Below are 26619 nucleotides of genomic sequence, written 5' to 3' on the forward strand. Positions count from 1 at the left end.
TATTCTATCTACTGATTGTACATGTCGAAACTTTCTGGACCAAACAAAATCAACAGAAAAATAAAAACAGCACTAACTGAAGCGCCCTTAATAGTACAAAAATTATGAAATTTACTTGCTCTCTGAGAATCATAGCCAAATCAAGATTATTTACTTATATTGTATCAGTGTTCATCATTGTGTAGCTACAAATACTTTTCTACGGACTTCAAAAAAGAGGTTGGTAATAAGATTTTTATGTGTTACCTCTGAATTTGTTTCTTCCTAAACCGATTTTAATAAGTCTTTTAAAAGGTCCTCTATATAAGACATAACCAGTAATTTTTAAGTTACCCTTTAATGCTACTGAAATTGTTATATTTTCTACTAGTAGGTATGTGTTTACCATTTAGGATTAACATTCTAAAAAGAATATTCATTATTATGCGGTAATTTTATAACAATTTATATAACTTTATTATAGAGCTTACCTACTACAGAAACATCAAATTATGTTTTTATTTTTTTTATATCTCTACAATCTTCCTTAATAATAGAAATGGAAAAAATATAGTTCTATTTAAGTTTTCTTGATATGAGTAATTCACCAAAAAATTATTATAATAAAAAAATCATACCCTAATTTCGAGATTTGAAACTCATTCCGAGAGTTGGAAGTATTCACGTTTGGCCGACTTCTATTGTGCCTTTATTATTATTTTACTTTTACTTCATATCTTATAAAAACAATACAAATTATAGACGTAAATATAATATGTATTAGGTACCTCTTTTTTCATCAAACAACTAAAGATTGTACAAGCGAAATTAACTATAGAATATAAAATATTACTCTGCTCCAAACAATGTCATATCGCCATATTTAAAATTAAATATTGTCTCAATGAAACAAAATTCATCCGCCCTTGTGATAATAAAAAAATATAACAATATTTCTTCTGAAATAAAAACAATTTATAAAAAAGCCCGTGTTGTAATTCTTGGATCTCAAAAATGGAACATTTTTAGTGTAAGCATGGAGGTAAATATTTTTATTTAAAATTTAGGGACGAGTAAGTAGCTGGTACCTGGAAGGTGAGCCCGCCCACTGCAGCCTACTGAGCGGCAGTCCGGTATCAGACTCCGAAGGTACTAGTCGCGTCGACGCCCGTCTGGCCTTCGGTTCAACCTCCGAATAGTACGCTCAACTTTACAATGTACAATAACTCGCGACACCATTTAGTGAAACAGACCAAAAGTGACTGATGTAATGATTATCTTGACTAACTTCTAGTAACTAGTAGCCAAACTTTACTGGATTTGTTTCGTGATTATGAGATGTGATTATTGATAATTAGCAATTCGTAAGTAATAATTCATTTAATTAATTTTGTTACACAATATATAAATTATTTAAGTATAAAAGTTTTAAATAGGCTTATATAAACGGATCTTATGATTTTATATTTTATCTATAATAGATTTTCTTTTGCTTATATTAAGAAACCTACACATTTATAAAAAGCAACAATATATGTTTTCTTTTAATTTCGTAATAAATTAAAGGAAAATATTACATTCTGTTGCCACATTTTTAATAAATTTCAAAACATCTTTCACTCCGTCATTGAATTTACTCGTTGAAATAACGTAATTTAAATATTTATTTGTAATACAATCGACCTGTTTTTATTAAATATGTATGTGTAGTATTGTGAAATACTACACACTAAATTAATTAGCTAATTACATATAGATTTGGAAATTGCATAATCTAGTTGTTAATTTAAATTAACATTATTTATATTTAATTTATTAAACATCAAGATTTTACACAGAAAACAGATAACAGAGTTAATATAAAAATATGTAAAATTAGTTATTATTATAACAATTACAAAATTTTTATATTTAGTTATTCTTATTTCTATTAGAAAGAACAGTATATTAAACGGCTACGCGCCCGTGCTACGCCGTAGCTCTACATCTATACTATTCGTGCTACTAATTACATTACTTAAAGCTGTTATTTTCTCAATTATATGGTTAGAGCATGTTCTCTTTAATCCAATATAAATAACTAACTAATATAATATAGGTATTATTAGTGTTATCTATACTCACAAATGTTGTATTAACCTAGCGGCTTCATACAATTAAGTCACTGCTTACAAAATATAAAATATTTGATAATAATGCCTACTAAGTATTGTAACATAAATTTATTAAGAACAATTAAAATTAATTCCGAAAATATTATTTAACATTCCTAGTAACTGTATATCTTACAGTCCTACAAATACTAGTGGCACACCATTTTCAATCAAATATAATTCTGGTCTCCATTCTTCAGAAACGTAGTAATATTCAACAATGTTAGTTTTCCATTAACAACCTATTTCAATTATCTAGGGATCTGTCGTCGCTGTTTCTTTGATCAAAACCGTGGCGAAAAAGGATGTTCAAACAAGACGCGTTTGTCGATAAGGCATAAATGTGGTTAAGTAATCGTTATTTATTCAATTTTATTATATTTACATTTTTATTACTTAACTTCAGGTATTTGCGGCTAGATATGTGCGGAAAAATAAACATAAGCATAAGCACAGTGAAATTACTAGTACGGTGCTAAAAAATTCATTATTCTCACAAATAAATAACAACACCGGACAATTCACACTGTGTCATCAAGTCCCAAGCTAAACAAGGCTTGTGTTATTGGTACTAGATAACTGATAGAAATACTTATATACATTTATTTTTAAATATATAATTTACATAGAAAACTTGACTTGAATCATTCTTATAATTGTTCACATTATGCGAAAAATCGAACCCGCCGTAGGATGTAAAGCAAATAAAACTATTTCATAAAAACTAACATTATATTTGATTTTATTCAACATTACATAAAAATCAACCACTATATAATTTGTCTGCCTACCCCTTCCCGATTTTGTTGTTGTTGTATGTATACCAAAGCACGTTGCTGTCTTATATAAAATTCTTCACTATTTCACCCAATGTGGGTCGCAAATCGCAATTGACTCGCAAAATTCACTTCACATGTTACGAATTCGAGAAACTGAATTTCGTGAATATTAACGTCACAAAGAATGCCTATATATTGAAGTAATGCGTGACAAAAATACTTACGAAACCGCTGGAATGACTTACGGAAGTATTTGTTTTTATATATATAAATAACTAAGATGTAGACCAAGCTTTTTTCGGTTATTTAACCATGTGGAAATGATCTTAAATTTCAGTCACTGTTCACGCAGTTTATTCCTGAATATTGACCACATCCGTAGAATACTATTACTATCGTAGACTACCAACGATTCCTGGAAAGACATTGGATTCTATTGCTTATCTAATTGAGAGTCACTCTGTATTGTTACTACTCAATTACCATTCTTCCCTATTGTTTTAAAATTATTAATTGTTTTAAATAAAAAATGTCTACGACTAACTCAATTTACTTGTTAGCTTCTTTGTTATATAGTGTTTGTTTAAAATTATAGAATATATAGCCATGACATTTTAGTTCTTTGGAATTGCAACATATGAGTGCTATAAACGGATGTCATATAATAACGATGACGATTACCACTTAACATAAGCTATACCGTCGACTTGTATCACATAAAGGATGTCAATATTAACTACCACAGCCTTCTTCATAAGCTGTTGAAAAGTTAGCTCCATAAGTTGAGCTGGCATATCTGACTTACAATTTACAATTATTTCTGTTTAATAATGAATTACTTGAACTATACACATTGGTTTTATTAGTTTAATATTCAAACTCTAAGATAATTTAGATGTAAAAATTTGTAGTAATATTATTCTAAATATTCTCAACCGATTTGGGGTCATCAACTGACCTCTTAGTCAAAGTTGCTCCACACATAAATTGTGTTGAGTATGCATACCGACCTAATATTCTCATCGATCACTTTCTTTGCATAGAAAAAACTAATATGATAGTACATTATTTGCAATAAAACTCTTCAACCCGATAAGAAGCGTTAAAAATATAAGGTATTTTTAGAATAAGAATACAGTAATATATTAATCCCTTTTTGATAAATTCCATTGAATACGGACGTATCATGAACTAAACTATCCAGAAGATCAGATGTTAAACTGAGATTCAACTATGGGTCGCTTAAGATTAACCTAATATATAAAGTTTTTAAGCTGCATGGAAGCAGATTTAACTTAATAACTGTTGTCTACCTCAACAATCAAAACTGACCGCTATTAATGCTAAAGTTAACATGCCAATTTAAGGATTGCGTACAGCACTCTATATTGCATAACCTTGCTGACTGCCGATTCTATCAGAGATATGAGTGCTTAATGTCCTCAAAAAATTATTCTGAATCTATCCGTATTGTGTTCTTAATCAACCCATCCAATTAAACAATTTTGACGAAGGAATGTAAGTATACTGTCCAAAAACAACATTAATATATTGACGTCTAAGTATAAACAAGCTTTTACATTATGATACCTACCCACTAGTTGAAACCCTGATTTTTTCTTAGTTCATGTACGATTTTTGATTCTGAATTCTCAGCAATACTCTGCCCATTATCCTTTGTCCAATCAATTACTTTCATAACTGACGTATATAAATTGAATATTGTAGGTATATATGGTAATGCTATGCTATATATGCTAGTCCGGTTAACGAATAATTCAATTGTAGGAAACAATTATCACAGTTTCCAAAAGATATACAACATGAATTGTACCTTCTAAAAGGTAGAAATATTTTTAGTTTACACATCAATCACGATTTCATAATGTCATTACATGTCATAACTTATTGTAATTTCGTCAATTGGATTTTTAGTTCATAAATTTAATACATTCGGTAATTTTATTACAACACAAAGTTAGATCTAATCGACTTCATATAAGGCCGTCAAAATAATTCATTCGTATCATTTATTAAAGGGATATACTCAATTTATAATAGTACAGTCCGCTCTACTGAACAAATGCTGGGCGATGCCAAATTGTTTTATTTATTTGCAAACTTTGCCCAACTTTAACTAGGCGGCGTTGACTTTGTTAGTAGCTCTGTCTCCAAAGACGAAATTATTAATACGGTTGGTATGTCGGTCTATTTGCCTTAAACAGTCGTGTAATATTAAAATAGGCTTTGTCTACCTGTAACAGACTACATATATGTTGGTAAAATTTTATCAAATACGTGTGATAACAAATTGCTTTTTTTATAACATTTGATTAGTCGTTACTAATTAGATGCAATATAAAACTTAATAAATCTGTATGAAATTTATGATTAGGCAATTTTGATCATATTTAAACTAACTTGTTTATCACTATCGCGTCAGTTACATAATACATCAATAATTTATTAGGCATGACATTGTAATATTGTCGTTATCAATGTAACACCTGAACATCGCCTACAAAATATTTAGGTTGAAAATATTCAATATACACGTCCCCAAAGGAATGCCTTATGATATTAGCGATTATATCATATTTTACGGGATTATTCATATGAAAACCGTCATTCTATTTGTGCTGGAATTTCAGAAATTTGCATCTTAGTTAAACTTACAAATTTAAGCTCCGTGAGTTAAAATTTTTGAGATTTCTTAATCGCTACGAATCACTAGACTTACGTTCGGAAGGTTGCCTCATTCAGTAAGTAATGCGGTGATCCTGCGCGCTACTGTCGGTATTTACAATTTATTCTGGATCGATAGATTCAATCATTAATTATCTATACAACATATGGTAAAATTCTAGGAATCACGCGTGAATAGAATGTTGTTTACTTGCCAGATACGACGGAGAATGCATTTTATTTAATGAAACAATTCGTATCTGCTTTCTTACCATTTATTGCCAAGCTAACTTTGTGTGATCGCTAGATCTACCTAATTTTATTATCTAGTTTAAATAACACAGTTTTTGTCTATATTTAATAAATTTTTTGAAAAAGTGTTATTGAAATTAACTTGCAACAAACATGTCTCATAAGATACGTGATATCTTGGAAAATCTGTCTCTTGTTGTCAGTTGGACACTTCAATTGTAATAGTATTTATACGGTACTCGTACAGTTACCCGTGATTTTGTCTGCATTTTTTTTAGATATAAGATAGCCTATGTCTTCCTGATACAATCTATCTACATGTAAAATTTCATTGGTGACAAATAAACAGGCAGACACTATTTCAAATTTATAATATTAGTATAGATACTTGAATAAGTTAAAAATAAAATCAATCTTGTACTTAGCGCCGAGGATATCTTCTAACATATATTCTATACATAAAACAGTCGAATTCTGAGCCTCTGCTATTTTAAAGTCAATTGAAAATATACTCGTAAACAATCCAACTTCGGATTATTCTCGGAGTTACGAAACTGGCTGAATTATTCGAGATATCGTTCCGAGAAATGATGTTCTATATAGAATTTGCGATTAAAGAAACTCGCATCAAAGAACATACATACATGAGCGTAGCTCCAAACCTCGCGAGTAGTTGCTTACTCCAATAAATTCCCATCAACAAGGAAGCACAAGTATTTATTCAACAAATGACATATTTACATAAATATAAAAATTTAAATAATTGATTTGTTTTTAAATGATTGATTGAATGTATTTTATAGTCAATAGTTAATAACATTTATAAAAATAAAATAATGAACATTTACAAAAGTCATATAGGTGATTCTACCTGATTCTACCTATTTGTGTTGTGTTACACAAACATAAGAATTACCATGCCTATTAAAATGCATGCCTATGCCTATTAAATGTCGACTTTAATTATGGTTTTGTTGCAGTCAAAAATAATCATCAGATCACCTTCCATAGATTGCTAACTGACTAAAAGCATTATCGAATAAAAAATCTTGTTTTAGTAAATTACTTGAAATTATAGTTTGAAAGTGGTAAAACGAGATAATGACAGTTCCTTCGAAAAGTTACATTATATCTACAATGTTACATTTCTATTGACTCTAAAAACGAGGAGAATTTCAATTCGATTGTTTTTTTATAACATGTTCATAGGTACCGTCTTGTCAGCAATTCTGTATCAGTTATTGGTAATCTTTGCATTCGTGTTCTTCCCATATTTGGTTTTGTATCCAACGAATCGGTTTTTGATGAAAGAAAATATATTTGTTGTAAAACTTGAGGCCAGAAGGGACACTTTGTAACGATAGTCGATAGGTTGCTCTCTGTAATTTAGGTCCCTTTGATATTCTATATCTAGCATTACAAAACTTTTTTCAACACTCAGTAAAAAAAAAAGCAAAGGTTAAACACAGTATAAGAAATGTCTGATTAGAGATTTATTAATAGGTTTATTATTTATTAATAGATTTATTAGTAGGTTCACAGACCTTGTTTTAAATAGTAATTTATAATTGTGTGATACTAAATTACTTGTTTATTAATTAATCTATACATACAATAATTCAAATATAACTTATTGTTGTCTATATATGGAAGATATATGAGAAAAACTATTATTGTTATAAGGTATTAGTATTCTCTCATACTATATACTCAAGTTACCACAGCCACTTACGCGAACGACACCGCTATATTGGCCAGTCACACCAAACCAGAAGCCGCCTCCGCTTTCCTACAAAATCACCTAGACAAGATTGACAGTTGGCTTAAAGCATGGATAATCAAGCCTAGTGTCTCAAAGTCACTACAGATAACTTTCTCTCTGCGGCAAGGCAACTGTCCAGCGGTCACCCTGGGCCACGAACCCCTCCCACACGTTGACTCTGTCAAGTATCTTGGACTTCGCCTAGATCGTCGACTCACCTGGAAGAAACACATAAAGGCAAAACGAGATGAAATAAATATAAAATTCAGAAATCTGGATTTCCTACTTGGCAGGAGGTCATCTCTGGTCATGGAGAACAAACTTCTTATATACAAGGTTGCCCTCAAACCAATCTGGACATATGGCATTCAGTTATGGGGAAGCCCCTGCCACTCGAATATCGAAATTCTCCAAAGATGTCAAAACTGCATCCTAAAGTGCATCTTAAAAGCTCCATGGTTCATCACCAACTCTGAGGTTCATCACTATGCCAACATCGCCACAATCAGAGAAGAAATAGGGAAATCAAGCACCAAATATAAGGCCCCCCTTGTTAGTCACCCAAACGAACTAGCTCAGAAGCTTCTAGCCAACAACCGAGCAAAAAGATTAAAAAGATCAAATATCTTTGTGCTGGATGAAAGATTTCTAGCTAGCTGAAACAAGGGGACCTTGTTAAAGGATAGAGTTCCTCCCACGCCTACTACCAACATCTCACCTGCTTATAGTACCAGTACTGATTGCAGATACCTAACTACTAAAACAAAATATAATTCTAATAACAATATATCAGTTTTATGTGTACTTACGATTAAGATTTGTGATGAACAGAGTAACAGTAACAGGCCATTCATCAAAATTTTACCGTTCTTTTTATGACGCCATTATAATAACCGCTACTTTAGTTAGAATTACTCGCAATAACACTATCATAAGATTGAACAAATATCTTGCACATTTTTTTTTGTTGGTGGAACGCAAAATCTAAATGATACTGTAATGTAATAGTGCCTATTTGGAGAACTGCCCAAAACAGAACTGGGTCGGTCAAATAAATCGAGGGATTATACAAATAATCAAAGGTCAGAATTAACACAAAACGCTATTATTATCTCTCAGCAAATTATTGACTGGTACGTAGCAATCACCCATGTACAAATGTTTACACTAATTGAGTTTCTTGTAAATAAATCCAATATACTTAGGTATATACTTTGTAGCTATATACAAATACAGGTACTTTTACTAATATAGAGAAAAATAACATTCTTTGACCTTATAAATTACAATTTATGTTGTGATTAGTCTTCATTTAGGACAAAGGAAATGTTATTGGTATTTTGTAATAGTCTATATAATGTATATCATAAATGAGAATGTGTGGTTCCTTGTCTTTTCACGACCACCTAAACGCTAAACGGGTCTAGAAAGGTAGGAGCAGAAGGATTAAAATCACCTAGAATGGGATGAAAAAGAGGATAAAAGTTTGTACAGATGAACAAACTAACAATTAGTAAAAGGTAACCCGCCCGCGATTTCACCTGCGTAGAATTTATAGCCTATGTGTTATACTTATGATAAGTTATATTATTGTAAAGTTTCATCATAATCCGTTAACTACAGATACAGATAACATAATATTAATATTAGTAAGATCAAAATTACCTTTTTTGATCTTACTAATATTAATATTATGTTTATTAATATTACATTTAAGTAAGATTAGACCAATTATATCCACATAAATTTTATAGAAGTGAAAATGTGTATATCTGTCTATCTGTTTTATATTGTCGGTCTATCAGAAATTCTAAATATAATATTGTCTTTTCACAACTAAACAGCTGAACGGACCTTTCCTTACGATGACAATAAAGTTTGAAATCGGTTTTCCAATAAGATTATTAAAAGTTGTTAATATTTAAATTTAGCTGTAAGTATTTTACTTAATCAGCTTGTAACTTCATGTATTTAGCGTATAATTATGTAAAATATAATCGAGTTTGGAACTTTCCATTTTTAAAGTCGGTTCAAAAAAGTAGAAACGATCTTATATGATTCGAAACGGTCTCGTTTAATAAAAGTTTAGCTGTCTTTTCCTGAAGAGGGTTTCCACTATTGCTGGCGTGGCGTAGTTTAAATATAAAAGTTGTATATAACCTTTATAATAATTTATGTCACAAAATTTTTTGTAGGTAGTAAATAGTTTTGCTATAACTACGTTGTTCACATCTCGTTTTATTTTGACAGAATGTTGTATTTGTTGAGTAGGCGCAAGCATTTTCATTATTTCCACTTTAAACTAATAATGTATATTTATATCGGTATATAAAATATAAGAATTAAAACTCTAATACGAGAAATAAACATCTTACACGACAAGAGCATGTGGACAACAAAATTCTGTTTGTTCTTAATACATTAATGTACGGGGAAAATCATAAGGATAAATAGTTTTGTGCATAATATTAGTATTATAACAGAATTCTAAGAGAGGACATTTCTCTCAGTTGTAGTTATTTATTTATTCATAATACAATAATATAAATGTGTTGGAATATTAATTTTATTTTATTAATAAAAATGACAAATATTAAAACGTTTTTGTTTAGACAACATTAAATTGTTTTTAAATACTGAAACAGTTTTTTTATCTTTTAATTTTACAAAAATATTGTACTTTATAGCTTTAATAACATAGAAATTCACCACTATCTTTGAACCAGGAAACAAGTTACCCCTAATGTCTTCAGTCTCATTTTTTTATAAGTACAAATAAATCGGCATACATTTTTATATTTATAGGTACTTACAATTAAAATTTCAAATAATACCCGTGATACCACTCACACGTTGCTATCCGGAGGAATTCATTAGTAATTTCTCTACCTAATCTGACCCTACAATCGATATACAGCATACAAAGCAAGCTGTTTAATGGCTGACATAGGTGACACAGAGCTACTTAGATAATTGGTAAACTTTTCAATGCAGACTGTCACTAGACAAACCGCTTTCATTTTCATTTACTCGCAAACTAGGACTCCATAGATAAATAAGTAGTAGATGTGTAAAGAACTATCTACAAGACGATGAAAATCTCCACTGAAACCGCAGATAAATGACTCTACTTTGTAGCGTTGTAATCCTGCAGTAATTAAAGCACTGAAGAAGAACGTCTGGTTTTGGTATCTCTTTTTATTTGTTTCTTATATAAATGTTGATCGAGGGCTCCACTGAAAACAAGCTTTGTAGCATTTAAACAGATGTGGTGAGTTGTAATGCTGAGCGGGAAACTTTATTGCCAACATTGCGATTTGCGATACATGTACATTCAGTTACATTTGGTTAATCTATGGAATGTTGTTAAATTGTATGTGCACATGTAATTAAATTAAAATATATTTTTTATCTGATTCAAATTAAAAGGGAATTGAAATTCTAAAAAAAATATTCATTTCACTATCTTTTTATATGTAAAGTTACGCAATACCTTCGTTACTTTAGTATTAATTTGATGATTAATTTTGTATCAATATAATTATATATAAATAACATGTTACTACAGCAACTAATTGCTTTTTTAGTCCTACAAAAATAATTTAAACATTATACCAAAAATACAATTTGTTAAAAAAAACAAACAGATGGGGAAACAAACTTTATTTTATACTTCGTAGTGATAATGATGCTGCCAAAGAGTATAATCATTTATCATTATTAGAAATAAAGCATTAGAAAACTAGTAATATTGTCTGAACATGATATATAATTCATAAACAAAAAATCATAATGTACGAAAGTTTCTACCAATCAAACCTTATCTCTTAATAAATTATTCCACGGCCTTTCAAGCATAATTACATGTATATTATTTTCTTGAAAGATAACAATATAAGAAGCGTTTTGCAGATAAAAAATAAATATTTATTGTATTTTTCAACCGACTTTAAAATACTGGTATGTGTCATTGTAATTTAACCGTAATTGTTACTATTTACGTGGTCTTAACTAGAAGATTATTTTGGATTGTTGACAAAATTGTATATTATTATATATCACTAAAGCCTCAGTGGTTTAGCTGTTTAGCATACCCTCTTACTTCCTGTGGTCACAGGTTCGAGTCCTCACACGATGCAAATATTTTTTATGAATATGGTTGTTTATATTGGTATGATTGTTTTCTACGTATATTATGTATGTAATTACAAAAACATATATGATAGTATTTCGGTCTGTTTGTCTACTACTATAAGACAAACTCCGCGTAACTTGGGACTATATAGTACTATCTGAATTATTCAGGATTATTATTATTATTATTATCACATTTTATATGCTTATATAATTTTTTACGTTGAAATGTGTCTTGAGGATATTTCTGATATTTCTTTCAATAGATTACCAACAAATAACGAAACCACTATAAGAAAATCATGTAAAGATAATATAAAATCAAATTTATCGTTAATCCTATGCTGTCAACATATTTTATGAGATTGTAATGTCAATACGTAGTAAAGATGTCACGATACATAAATTATTACCGTGTGCCTGGTAAAATACATGTATATTTTTCGATATATTGAGTACAAAAGAAATATTTTTGGGCAACTATTTATATTGTACTTTACTCACAACTTACGTCTTGAAGTAATCTGTATACCTTCTCCACCACAAGCACTACGATATACAGACGATTGAGATTATACGACATTTCATAACTACACTTGTTAATAGACAAGACATAACAGACAAACTTACTTTTATAATTATTATTATCATATTAATAATGTTTGTAATATTGTTAATATTTTAAAAATCTCTTCACAAAAGAAAATTTTATGTATTTTTTTATTATTATTAATGGGTTTGCGCTCGGTCTTACCTCATCTGATGGGAAATGATGGTTAAACCTAGGATGTTGCGCGCTTACCAGAAGATATCTATTCACCATAGACTTGAAGAGTCCGGGATTGTATTTCTCCGTGAACACGAACGCTAGAAATGTGTTCCACTCTTTGGCAGTGCGTATTAAAATGACGATGTATAATGAAATATCATTAAAAAGCTGTATATAATTAAAGTGAGTACGAACAATACACTGATCGCATACAACGTATTTTACTTGTATTATAGTATAACTGTTTTCTTTAACAGCTATTGGTTCTCTAATAGCAAGATTAAGTATCTAAATATATTCTCGTCGTACAATAAAATAAATTTTTTTTTATAAGTATATTTCCAAAAAAAGATAAACATAACATGAAACCTATGTATATAGCTTTATAAATCTAGGTTAATGACAGATCTGATCATAGAACATTGTTACCTACTAGTTCAGTGACATTTTATTTCACTTCATATTAATGAAATTCTCGATACAATACAGAAACTTAATTTTAATTATTTTCTGCATAATAATATGTCTAATAGACTTTGTAGTAGATTGGCATCTTCTCTTTATTGTTACAAAACTGTTAAAAGTCTGTTAAGTAAAAATTACTAAAAATATTTATTATATTCATTTGGATTGATATGAAATAATTTGCTATTATTATTTATAATGTACCTTAATTTTTAAAAGTAAAATGGACTGTAATAGAAAAATATTTTTAAACAGTAAATAATAACGGTTTTACAAATACAATTTAAGGTGACGCTTAATCCGATTGCGGCACTTGGAAATTTCCCAGATTACCATTTAACGTGAAAATCTCTGAGAAAACTTTTGTGCCACTTATTACTGCTTCAAATGTCTTAAAATAATTTCTCACTTTTTTTCGTCGTGAGCTTTTCGTTACGGTCTCTTTCATCTTTTAATTTCTTTTTTTACTTCGTTTATTTTTTTCATCCTTTTCATATTTCCATTCCTGGTGCCTAATGCTTCAATTACTGCGTAAAACAGAAATGCAGTAGATAAAAATTCACACAGAAACCGGCGTTATGTCATGAATAATGATCATGCCACAGAATATATAACGGTCCTCGCCATGACTAAATTGAATATATATTCCCCACGTTTACTTATGGACCAATACAAATTCGATATGGTAAATCTGATTTACGTATAAAACGTTCAGATAACCCAGATTTTCGGTCCATTTCAACTATTCATTCTTTCATTTAAATTGTACATATATACCTACTGTACTGTACTTCATTTCTAGTATAAAAATAAGTTTAAAATGTATGTACGAGTATAAGTTAAATGAGATATGATTTTATTTCTAATACAATTTTACATTATTTTACAAAGTAGCTATGGTATTGTTTATTGCAGTAGTATTGATAAAAACAAATTAGTACATTTAATGAACATGAATATTTGATATTCATACTAAATGGATTATGAACTCAGTTTTTTTATTATATTATTTATTATGTGCACTATTTATATTACTTAGTTATTATAATATTAATACTTATTCATCTTTTACCCTAATAACTGTTACCTGTATGTCTATACACCATTAATACCACCAAAATGTCTATTTTTTAGTGGTCGAATAGAAAATCTTTTTAAGTTTGAATTGAAATTAATAAGGTACAAAGACAAGACATGTACGAAGACATGGACTGTCGGCTAAAGTAGCAATTCAAAACGTTTAGTATAGCGTATAACCATTTTGTACCTCTATTTTAGTTTACAGTTATGACTAAAATAACTAGCTAAGTTTAAATTAATTTAAGATAGATATTTGCGATTTGTATCATAAAATACAAATTAAAGTGTTTTCGTTGTTTTTCTTTCTAACTTTATAAAAAAGATACTTAACGTGAATGCATTTTTAACTATACTTGTGTATACATTTGTGTATTCCGTGATATGTACAACTTTGTAACGTTATTAAATTTTAATAATTATTATTTAATTTAAATTGTTAATAATATAATTTATTATTTTTTATAATGTAAAAAACAAATATAAGAATAAAGTCACGGTAGGTATCTATCTCTTAATATATATGAACAATCCGTAGGTGTTGTGTTCCATTTATGTCATTATTTAAATTTTCAATCAGTATTATTATGATAATTTAACTGTTTGAAATTCACAAGAATGGTGGTGAAAAACTCTTTAAAGATTTTCAATTAGAATCATGCTCGTCAAAGTATTTAAAATTAAATATGGATAAAAAAAATCTTGGTTCATTTAGATACTTTTCATTTTTATATATTAATATTTCTGTCTTAGTACCTAAGCGTTAATACTTAAATTTGGTTTATAAATACCTTTAAAAATGTATATTATTCACTCTGCTAAAAAATGCTATATAAAATTTGAACGTTACCTTTTAAACTTTTGTATCAAGTTTTAATAAAATATCCAGATTCAATTAATTTTACATACAAATACATTTATTACGCAAACACATACAGAGTTATTGGCATATAAATAAACTAAGTGTACCTATAGTACATTAAACACAAAGCAACATTAACAAAGTCGGATGACACTAATGTAGTTTATATTTTTGTATTTTAGATACATACAGTATTATTACCATTAGTTATTATTGATTATTTTTGTCACTCATGCAATATATTCCTAGTCCATACATAACTTCTGTTGCAAATGAAAATGAGATTTATTGTATTGAAGTAATGTAATATTATTAAAATTTATACTTACATATTTATTAAAGACTCAACAAAAAAAAGAAGAAAGAAAGAAAGAAAGAAAAATATTTTATTCAGTGCAATGTAACAAAAATACAATATAAACAACAAACGAGAGAAAAAAAAAAAAAATGAGCAAATAAAATATTCTCTTCGTAATGGCCACCTTTGGCTTTGATATAGCCTTTAATCTATTTGGCCACGAATCTATGAATTTACGCACTGTTTCCAAGTAAACTTTTGCCGCTGCTTGCTCCAAAGATTTTTAGTGCAGGTCATGTTCACTAAAACTGACCATAATTTGAAGTCTAAACAGCTGAATTCTGGGCTTGTCCAACTGGAAAGTCCACGGTATATTTTTAAAAAATGTATTGCTGAGAGGTTTCACAACATGATCCAAAACTGCATCTTAATACACTTTAGCTGAAGTTTTCACTCCTTTATCACAAAAATGTAGTTTTGTAACTACTTGATAAGATACGCCCCATAAACCATAGCTTTGAAATTGTGTTCGCACGTTAAGTATTTTTTAATCGGTAAAGAGGATATTCCTGTGCCTTTCGCCTGCGTATCGCGACACAAGTTTTCGATCCACTCTCTTTAATTGTAAAGATTGTTAGGGCATGTCCTGTATATAGATCGAGCTCCAGATATTGTTTTATAATACGTGACAGAATCCTAGCGGGAATCTTCATTTCTCGCTAAGATAAGATTTTTTGCTTCCTTCAATTGGGTTTCAACGAATTCTGACAGCATTAACAGCCTTTGTAGTTCTGACAGCACGCGGCCGCCCCGATTATTTCTAGTGTTGATGTTGTTGTATCTATTGATAGTACAATATACGAACACGAACATACGGCTGATACCAAGCTTTTGAAGTATCTGGAATATGACCGATTGTAATTTAATAATGAAAACGAAAAAATATGTGAAATGGTGCAAAATCAGAAGAAGTTTTTAAAATAGTAGAAGAGTCGAATACGTGTTACAAATTCAAAATAATTAGAATATTAAGTTAATTAATATAATTAGTATATTGAGTACATTAAGTTCAAAAAAGAAAAGTTTTTATGTAACAGTATTTATGGCGAGACTAGTCATAGTATTTTGTAATACTAAACATACATAATTACACTGTTAGTAACGTTAAAACACTAAGAAAAAAGATATATGAGAGTTCATTAAAGATACCTATATTATTTAAAGTTTAACGTATTTTTTGCAATAACGCTTGAGTGTAATACTTTTTTGTGAACAGTAGTCACACAGCATGGCACATTCAAACCATTTTCCTGTTAACAATATTATTCATCTGGGAGATATATTTCATTTCAAGTACAGTTGGAAAGAAAATATGTATGAATAGATCTCTTGGTAGACAGACGCAATATTTCTTTCTTTCTTCTACTTAAAGCTGCTTACAGATATATGTATGTGCCCATGATAACGATTGCTTTAGTTATATTATTTATTTATTTCATCTCTATTTACATATGTCTTCAATGGCAAATATAAAATTATATACTATAGCGTCGCCCGTCGCCTCACTCAATATCATTCTTTCGTTAATTGTAGACGTACTTCATTTCACTCATAATTGGTCACTAATATCAACGTTTAAAACATTTTAAAAGCAGCTAGCGTAATGCACGCTAACTGGTTTTAAAATGTATTAGGTAGCTTAGCATTAGGTAACTCCTAGTGCATAGGCTAGGTACACTTAATAACTACCTCATTGGATAACACTATTTTTCGAATAATTATTGAAAATGTGATTAATATACAATATCAATAAACTATAAATACTTATATTAATATACTATTTACATAATATTATTCTCGGAAATTAAAATTTAATATTGAATGAGATATCTACTGAACAACATTGTCGCATTGAAAACTGTGATTATTATTATATGTTATTAAATAGAGATCAACAAATTCTGTTCCATTCTATTCAGCATAGAGAGAGAAAAAGAAAAAAAGAATTATATTATATTAAATTTGTTTAGAATATTCAAAGAACTTTACGCGTTAGATATTGAAGAGACATAGTTATTTGTCACTGTTTAGGTATTGACGGATATGAATAAAGACGTATTAGACATATGACAGCAGTGGTATGTCATATTGTAGACACTGTACTCATAAACCTGATTATTCAGATAAACATAGTTATCTGTCTCGTGTTCGCGAGCATGCAATACAGTTGTGAAGCGCATTTGGAAATTCGTAACTCTTTACCGTTGCAGTGATGGTGTTGGGCGATGGATGCGCGCGGTGGGCGCTGCAGAAGGCGGCGCTGGTGGCGTGCCTGCTGGTGGGTGCGTTGGCGCCAGAACGGCTGGAGCCCTGCGCCGGCAGCCCACTGTGCTCATGCCGTGCAGCACATATGTCCTGCATCGCTGTACCATTCCACAGGTTTCCAGGTAGAAAATTGACTGTCTTATTAGACACAGTTATTTATTTTGAGTTTGAAAAAATATATTTTAAAATATATATTTTTTTTTGTTTCACACGAATTAGCAATATATGTGATGGAGATCGATAAACTACATGCATTAAATTTATAATAAAACTTTCAGAAGAAGAATATTAATTCTAAAAGTGAAAGCGAATTAAAATCATGACAAGATATCATTGTAATGTAACTGGAGAAACAGAACGTAAACAGCGACTTTGTTTATTACTATTTTATAAAACATATATATAATAGACAACAGATTGTTTACTTAAAGTATTTCTTTTACGACGTAACGACTTCAATCGTATCAAATTAACACATTTCTAGAACCAATACGAGAGCTACCTATAACTAAAATAATAATCAGAACTGATATCAACTTGTGAGAAAGTTACGATATTCCATAAATGTACAAATAAAAAAATATCGTTTTGTAGTACCTTAAATAACTAGTTGTAATATTAACTCTGTGAACTCGCCTGGGGATGTATACATGGCACCGGTGCCGTCTGTGTCTGACATGAAATGGTAATGTTCACGCATTGCTCTTTGTGTTTCTACCTGTGGTATTAATTATTTAATAGTGACTATAAACAATCTCTGATACAAGAAGTTTCATCACAATCCTCGAAACATATTATTCCGTATGTAAAGCACTAGTATCTAATATTAAGCCAAAATACATTTCCAGTTAAAATGTTGGCAACATAATATTTTTGTTGTAGTTTATATAATAGACCTACCTCATATTTTAAATGTGACTATATTTCATATAATTAGTATAGGTACAAAATAAAAATAATAGTAAACAAGAAAACTATATTTGTTCTAAAGAGGAACAAATATGTTTTTCTTGTATCTAAAAAACAATTTTTACTCTATACGCGGAACTACACTAGACTGCATAACTATGTTACAATACTCTTATAACTTGGTATAAACGCAACGTTATAGCGGTTTGAATTGACTGAATACTGATATAGAATGTATTAAATCCACAGCCGTGGGATGCCTAAGTGCCTATCCTATATCAAACTTCATACTAGACCGTTATAAAAACAATATTTCAGTCTCCATGAAATGGAAACATAGTTTTTGTATAACATCAGAACCTACATTATACGTCATCTTATTCATAGAAGAATATATTTTTATTTTGTGCTAACATTCAAGAAATAAAATTCAATTTTTGTATAGGGATGTAGATTCACCGGTGTGGAATTACGCCGTCTTATCTCTACAGTAGAATTATTTTTTTCCTTACTTTCCCTTTTGTAATGTAATAGGAGGGTGTAAAATGACCACTTTCGGATTCGTAAAAGGATCTTAAACGATTTATATTTTCAGGTCATCTAATTGTCAATATTCTATAATTATATCCACAGTCTTTCTTATTGTAAGAGTACCCCCCAACCTTTTATAACTCTATGTAATTATCATACTTAGAATATCTAAAATTTTATTTCAATCAGAACAATATCAATCCATGAGACGAGTGTCGCATTATACTAACAAGCAAATTGTTATTGCGAAGTGTTACCTACTTACTGGATACACCCGGCGATATGAATTGCTGATATTATGTAAAATACATATTTAATACAATTAATTAGTTATACTCTTAGAATACACACAATTTAAATGATAACCCACTTTAAATATACATAATTTAAATAAAGCGTGATTTAAAGTGAATACAAACCTACCATTTTAGATTTCCTTTTATAAATTAAAAAATGTCATTTAATAGGAACATACATGCATAAATTTCTTTAGTTTTGTACCTATTTACGGTTTTAATCGCAAATGTAAAGATTATGTAAAGTCGCCAGAGTAATACGAATGAAACTCTCATGATACACAATGTTCACATACACAAGTCTACCTTGCTTGAAACAAAACAATTTTTCTAACAAAACTCTTTTTTAAGTAATTAGATTTAACTCCAGTCACCTCAGTAAATCTATACACTAATAGTAGTAATAAAGCAGTGCTTACTTGTAAAATATGCAACATACATTTTTCCTCGACGATAGAATATACATATTGAACTGCCGATTTACGAAAAAACGTTATTCCATGACGAATAATAAAACACAGAAAAAATCTATGGACATAAACGCAAACATTAGTATTTTTCATCGTTTTGTGTAACGTCAAAGTATTTTGCTACATCAGTATGTACATAAAACGATGAAAAATACCAATCTAATTTTATGTCAGAAAGAATAGCTAGTAGTTTTTACGCCTTGTGAAAACAGAGCTGAAGTTGTTTTCCAACAAAGTAATTACTAAACTGCGCTGACCTGTTATCTATTTCGCTTAGTTTGATGTTTCTTTAAACACTTTCGTGGAAATCGTGTATTTTTAACTTTGTTTTATACGTATCAAAGAGTTCGTTAAAAATCTGACATACCTTTTTATTATAATAGAGTGTTTTTTTATCGTAATCGAACACGAACGCTTGCAACTAATTCGATTATAGTCAGAATATTACATGCACGTAACATGCACGTATGGAAATACGGTGTGAAAATTTTACGTGATGTTCTACTGGAAAACTCTGTTAAATTGAAATTTCCCCGATATGTTTTATGTTTATTACCTCATATATAAAATAATAAAAAGTAGATATAGATAAATTTACACATTTGGATATATTTAATAAATAGTACCTAATTCATTACAGACATAGGTTCTCAAATAACCTGTCATTAATATTCCTAATGGCAATGCAATTTTTGAATAATAGAATATTTATTACCTTAATTATTTTCATTTAAATTTCCTTTACAAAATTTAGTACCTAATAAGTTTAATTTTTCAGAATGGCCGCGCATAGAACTCCAACATCTAGACATCAGTATGTCAAATTTGGAAATTATATCAGAAAGTGCTCTGGATGGATTACGTCTACAGACTTTAGTTTTAGTAGCTAACAAATTACATTACATCGAACTTCACGCATTTAGGTACATATTCATTTATTAGATATGTCTTTAGTATCTTCATATAAAAGTATAGTAATGATGATTATTTTATTCCAGCTCAATGGCTATTACGTTAGCCTCTCTAGATCTTGGATATAATGAATTTACTGACATACCACAGCAAGGATTGAGAGACTTAAAAGTTTTAAACTGGTTAAATCTACAGAAGTAAGTATCCAATCTAAACTCTATTTAAGTTTCACTCACTGAATTGAAATAATTTATTTTTCTTTATTTTAGCAACAATATTGCTCAGCTTGGACCTGAAATTCGATGGCATCACTTAGAAGAAACTTTAACAAGTCTGTCATTAAGTAATAATCAAATAACACATTTGAAATCACAAGCACTGACTACTTTATATCACTTATTACAGTTAGATTTAGAAGGAAATCACTTACGAAGCATTAGCGCAGATTCATTGCCAACCACATTGTCAATCCTAAAGTTATCAAATAACTTCCTTCATGAACTATCCTGTGATTTACTTCATAACCTTCCCAGATTACAATCCGTTCATTTGCGTCATAATTTAGTTAGATTCAGCAGTAATTATTCTTGTTCTAATACTAAAAATAAAAAGATTGAAAAGTTAGACTTAAGTAATAACAAAATTAATGATTCTTCGGAGATACTTGTGCTCCAAGAAGTTCAAATTAGACAAATTATTCTAGACCTTAATGAATTAACTTTCATCCCACGATTGGTGTTCACAAATAATAGAGTCGAACGGCTGTCTATTTCGTACAACAAACTGTCTTCTATTTACCGAGAAGTATTCTTGTTATTAAAAAATTCACTCGAGCATCTAGAAGTGGAACACAACAAATTGTCCCACTTGCCGGACACTTTGGCTCAGGTCATACGACTACGCCATTTATCTTTAGCTTACAACCAGTTGGAGGAGTCACCCCCTCTCCCCGCTCGAATTCAGACGCTCTCACTTGCGGGCAACTTTTTAACTTCAATACCCTCTGCACTACAAACGCTGGAACCGGGATCCATTCGTTATCTTGACTTAAGCTACAACAGGATATCTAATTTGTTACCCAACGAATTTCTAGACTGGTCCACTTCCCTTGGGACTATCAACTTAAGAGGTAACAGGATTGCACAGATTTATAAGAACGTTTTTCCGCCAACCATGCCAGTTAAAGAGATTAATTTGAGCTTCAATGATTTATACTACATACACCCACAGTCGTTCTCAAATGTTTCTAGCTCTTTGCATGTATTAGAATCGTCTTCGACTCTATGTAGTAGCTATTTTCCCTTTGAAATTGAAGAGGGTTTAGAAAATCTCAGTTGGCTCTCGTTTGATAATAATGATTTTCATATCCTTAAATTATCAGATCTTACAACGTTTCCGTACTTAAAGTATTTAAATTTAGATTATAATCGTATTATAGACATTATTTTGGGTGACGACTATCAAAATATTTCCCTACCTTTAAGTAATATAAGAATTGCTTATAATTTTTTAAGTTCAATACACAGTCGCATATTTTCTTATATGCCCGACTTAAGAAACTTAGATTTATCATATAACCGAATCAATAACTTAACTAAGCACAGTTTCACAAACTTACCCAACTTGAGATATTTATCTCTTGCGGGTAACATAATCGATTCGATGGAAACTGAGACCTTTGCTAATTTACCAAAACTGGAAATATTGGAGCTCCAAGGAAATAACTTTACGTATTTATCACTTAACTCGTTCTACAATGTTTCGCATGCAGATGTAACATTCACGCTCAATATAAGCAGAAATCACTTAAGACTTATCGACGGAGAATCCGTGATTTCCGTAAATATATTTGATGGTTCATACAATGAATTGCATGAAGTGCCAAATAATTTATTTGTTGCTGTGGAATCTTCCATACGACATATTATATTATCTCATAATAAACTTTTTCATATTTCTAGCGAAGCTTTTGGGGATGCTATAAATTTAGAGATATTAGATTTACATAAAAATAATATAAACACAGTAAAAAGAAAATCTTTTTCAGATCTGCTGTCGCTTCAGATTTTAGATCTTTCTTTCAATGTCATATCTCAATTATCCGTCGAACAATTTTATAATTTGAATAAATTAAGATATCTCAAATTAGATCACAATAATATAAGGCTTTTACCCAGAGACGTATTTAAAAATACTATTATAGAACATTTGGATTTAAGTTATAATGATATATCTTTGTTTCCTGTCACTGCCCTATCCCAAATAGGATTCACTCTAAGATACTTGGATTTATCTAACAACCATATAGAATATTTAGACAGTAATATATTTCGCAATACGCAATTCCTATTAAATTTAAACTTAGGTTCCAATTTGTTGACTGTGTTATCGGATAACACTTTTTCAAGTCTTGGAGGTTTACGTTTACTGGACCTTAGCTCAAACTCTATAAAAGCAAACTTTAAGGAGTTGTTTCACAACCTACCCAACTTGAGGCATTTGAATCTTGCAAATGTAAGTTTAAAGTCAGTGCCTTATCTACCTTTGACAAACTTAACTAGTCTCAATTTAACTTCAAATTACATTAACAGTTTTAAAGAGACTGACGTGAAGCGGCTAGTGAATCTTCGCCATTTAGACATTAGTCATAATCGTATTACCTCTTTAGTGCCAAAAATGTGGTATCATTTGAATAATTTAAACGTACTCGATATTTCATACAATCCTATAGTAAGAATTACGCCAAATAGTTTCAAATGGTTGAGCAACTTATCTCATTTAAATTTAAATGGACTTAAATACTTAGACATAGTTGACCAAGATTCCTTCCGTCCCCTAATATCTTTGCGAGCTCTGCATATTCAGTCGTGGTCTACAATAAATCATTCAACTTTCCGTTTATCCAACATCACATTATCACTTCCATCTTTATACAAAATAGTGATTCAATGGACAGACGATATCATGGACACCCAACTTCACGGAATAGATGCAAGAAACATTCGCTATTTAGAAATAAGAGGTGCAAACCTAAAGAGAATAACTGATGAAGCGTTTGAACCTTTTGCAAGTGGTCAAGAGATATTTATAAGGATAACAGCAACATCTTTGACAAAACTACCAACAGCGTTTATGAAACACCTCGGACAAGTACCACAATTGGGGATCGACTTAAGTTATAATCAAATTACGTCACTTAATCCAGCTATATTCTATCCAAACTTCACCAGTTGGAGCCATGTAGCTACAAAATTGCTTTCGGGTACGTAAAATATTTTTATATTTTCAGTACCCTATTAAAAATAACAATTTAGTTCTTTCTTCTTCCAATGGACAGAAACGAAACGAATTTCTATCCATTGGAAGAAGCGAATATTAATCTAAAATTACTTAATTTTTTAAAAACCCTGCTTGGAAACCTTAAAAGTCATTGTTATTATAAATGATATTTATCTTTAAACCATTGTCCTTTTTATGCATTATGTTATTAGTTTATGACGTGGAAACTATAATGTAATGATGATAAATTGTATGACCTCTTCTGGTTTAATCATGGTTTAATCAATCAAAATAGTTCACTGTACAGTTAAATATACTCAGAGTACCGACTGTTCATTACTGAACCAAAGCCAAATTTCCATAATGTAATACATTTATATGAGTTTGGTTTTTAACTTATATTTCGTTCATATTTTCATACATTCTATCAACTGTTCGCATTACGCTTTTAAATAAAGTATTCTTTCAACTTCTGATTTAAAAAAAATACTTAAATAAATAATTAATCTAATCTTAATAATTTCACTATAAAATAAAATTCTTAATAGAGTCTTTAATCATTTTCGTAGAGTGCCTAATCGTATATATGTAGTATCTATAAGTACATAATTGTAATTATATTCAGGTGGATTAATATTAACTGGCAACCCTCTACACTGTGAATGCGAATTAGCATGGCTTGGTGCTTGGTTACGTCGGTGGCTGCAAGAAAATGAGGCAGGCACGGAACTAAGACGCGCGGTCCGAAGTGCTACCTGTAAGGACCAACTCGGCAGGCGGGTGCCTCTGTTGCAGTTGCGAGCAGACGAGGCCGAGTGTCACGCCAGTGCGCTCTCAAGCGACGCTCAACCGAATTATACAGACGTCGTTTATACTCTTGTCGCAGCATTTTGGACTTTATTGCTCAGATGATACCCATTACTATATATCGAATAATTGTATAATACTTAGGTAATATTGCAAACTTGTACATAAATGTTTTATTCACAAGGTCTACTTTTAAAGAACTTTTACAATTCGAACAGACTGTAGTTGAATAGAATTTTGTACACCATACAATTAATTAAACGATTAAAATATGTAGGTAAGTAAACCTATTAGATATCGATAGTAATTTTATGTCTAATTTAATAAAGTATTTCTATAAGGTACGTGTTATCTTGTAAGGTCACGTAAAATCTAAAGAATACCTATACTTTTTGTTTTCTTTCTAATTTACCACTCTATAACAATTTGTTTTTATCTCATGCTATTGTTTCTTGGTAGGTTTCGTTGACATTGTGAATTGTAATTATTTTGTATGTCCTATGTAAATATTGTACAGAAGTAAATATTTTTCCAAAATATTATCTGCATTTTCAATTCCGGCTTCAATGAAATTGCTCATACATGAATATCAAGAAATGTTTCATCACGCCTTTAATAATTTTCAAGACACCGTTTAGCTGGAGCGGGACTTTGTGATTTCAACTGTACATGCCGCTGTAATATAATTTGCTTTGTGATTTCATCACCAAATGTTTGCTGGAGCGTCCTCCGTAATCTCCGTATAAGAACTGAAAATAAATAAATATCACGATTGTATTCATTGTATTTTACTATATTAATTATTTAATATTAACTGAGCTCACGATATTGAATTTTATAAACATATGATATATATATATATATATATAATATATCATAAAACAAACTTTTACATTTATTTAATAATACTTACTATAATTCTTTTAAATACAGCTTCTAATAATAGATTAGTGACCGCACCTAAATCGACAAAGCCGTTTTTAATATTAACGTGCACAAACGACATATGTTACATAAATTCTAACACTAATTTGAGTTACATGTATGTGATCAATTACATTATATTATATAGGATATTTTACAAAAATTTTTGTTCAGTAAAATTGCAGTATGTACATTTTAAGTTTTAATATCATAATACAATGGATTTAATGGTGGACCATTAAATATGACAAAATAAACTAGACTTGAGAAGAAGTAAACTTTATAATATTGTTTTTCCTAACTTACAAAAATTATATTATAATAAAACTTATGAAAATCTAATAATAAAAATCTTTCTGAAGTCGGTTAAACAAAACAACAAGTCCCTGTCATGTTTTTACAAGGATTATTATAGCCATATAGGTATATGTTAAAATAATCCTTATAATAAACATGAATATGAAATGGTTCAGTAAACCATTTGTATAAATCAAAACGTTAAGGCTGAATAGTTACATTTAATTTCCGCACTAGCTTTGATACCTATCGATGCCAGTTATTTCAGTTGTTACAAATGCAGTGGAATTAATTTAATTGACCTCAAAACGTTTAGCCTTCGTGCGTTGCCCATATATCTAGGCAAAGTTACTATACACGAAGCGAAAAAGACATTTTTGGTGTACTGAAAGTAGTATCATCTAATTTAGACTTTAAATTACCTTGGACCTCAAGAATAACGATGCCAGAGAGAGATTAACAACGTTGTAAAATATTAGCAAAACTGAAAATATTATAATAGTAGTAAATATTTATGAAACTGAACGAATTCCCCCAATGAGTTAAGAAAATAAATAAAATTATTTTTATAATAAAATTCATATTGGGCTATTATAATTTCATATTAAACTATAATTTCATATGTTTTCTCTGCAAAAGTTTTTGTGTGAAATA

At 29.9% G+C, this 26619-nt stretch overlaps 1 protein-coding gene across 1 annotated transcript; it reads left to right on the top strand.

Moving 5' to 3' along the window:
- The first annotated feature begins 1122 nt into the window (after window positions 1-1122).
- LOC131841071 (chaoptin-like) lies at window positions 1123-25477 on the top strand. The gene is made up of 6 exons (XM_059189304.1): window positions 1123-1343; window positions 17486-17662; window positions 20525-20669; window positions 20745-20855; window positions 20928-23920; window positions 24563-25477. Exons 2-6 carry the CDS (start codon window positions 17488-17490, stop codon window positions 24847-24849), a joined length of 3711 nt encoding a protein of 1236 aa, XP_059045287.1. The 5' UTR covers window positions 1123-1343; window positions 17486-17487; the 3' UTR covers window positions 24850-25477.
- The last annotated feature ends 1142 nt before the right edge of the window (window positions 25478-26619 follow it).

The sequence above is a fragment of the Achroia grisella genome, unplaced genomic scaffold, assembly GCF_030625045.1.
Source record: "Achroia grisella isolate CSIRO2021 unplaced genomic scaffold, CSIRO_AGI_Agris_v1 utg1573, whole genome shotgun sequence".
In the NCBI taxonomy this organism is placed as follows: Eukaryota; Metazoa; Arthropoda; class Insecta; order Lepidoptera; family Pyralidae; genus Achroia; species Achroia grisella.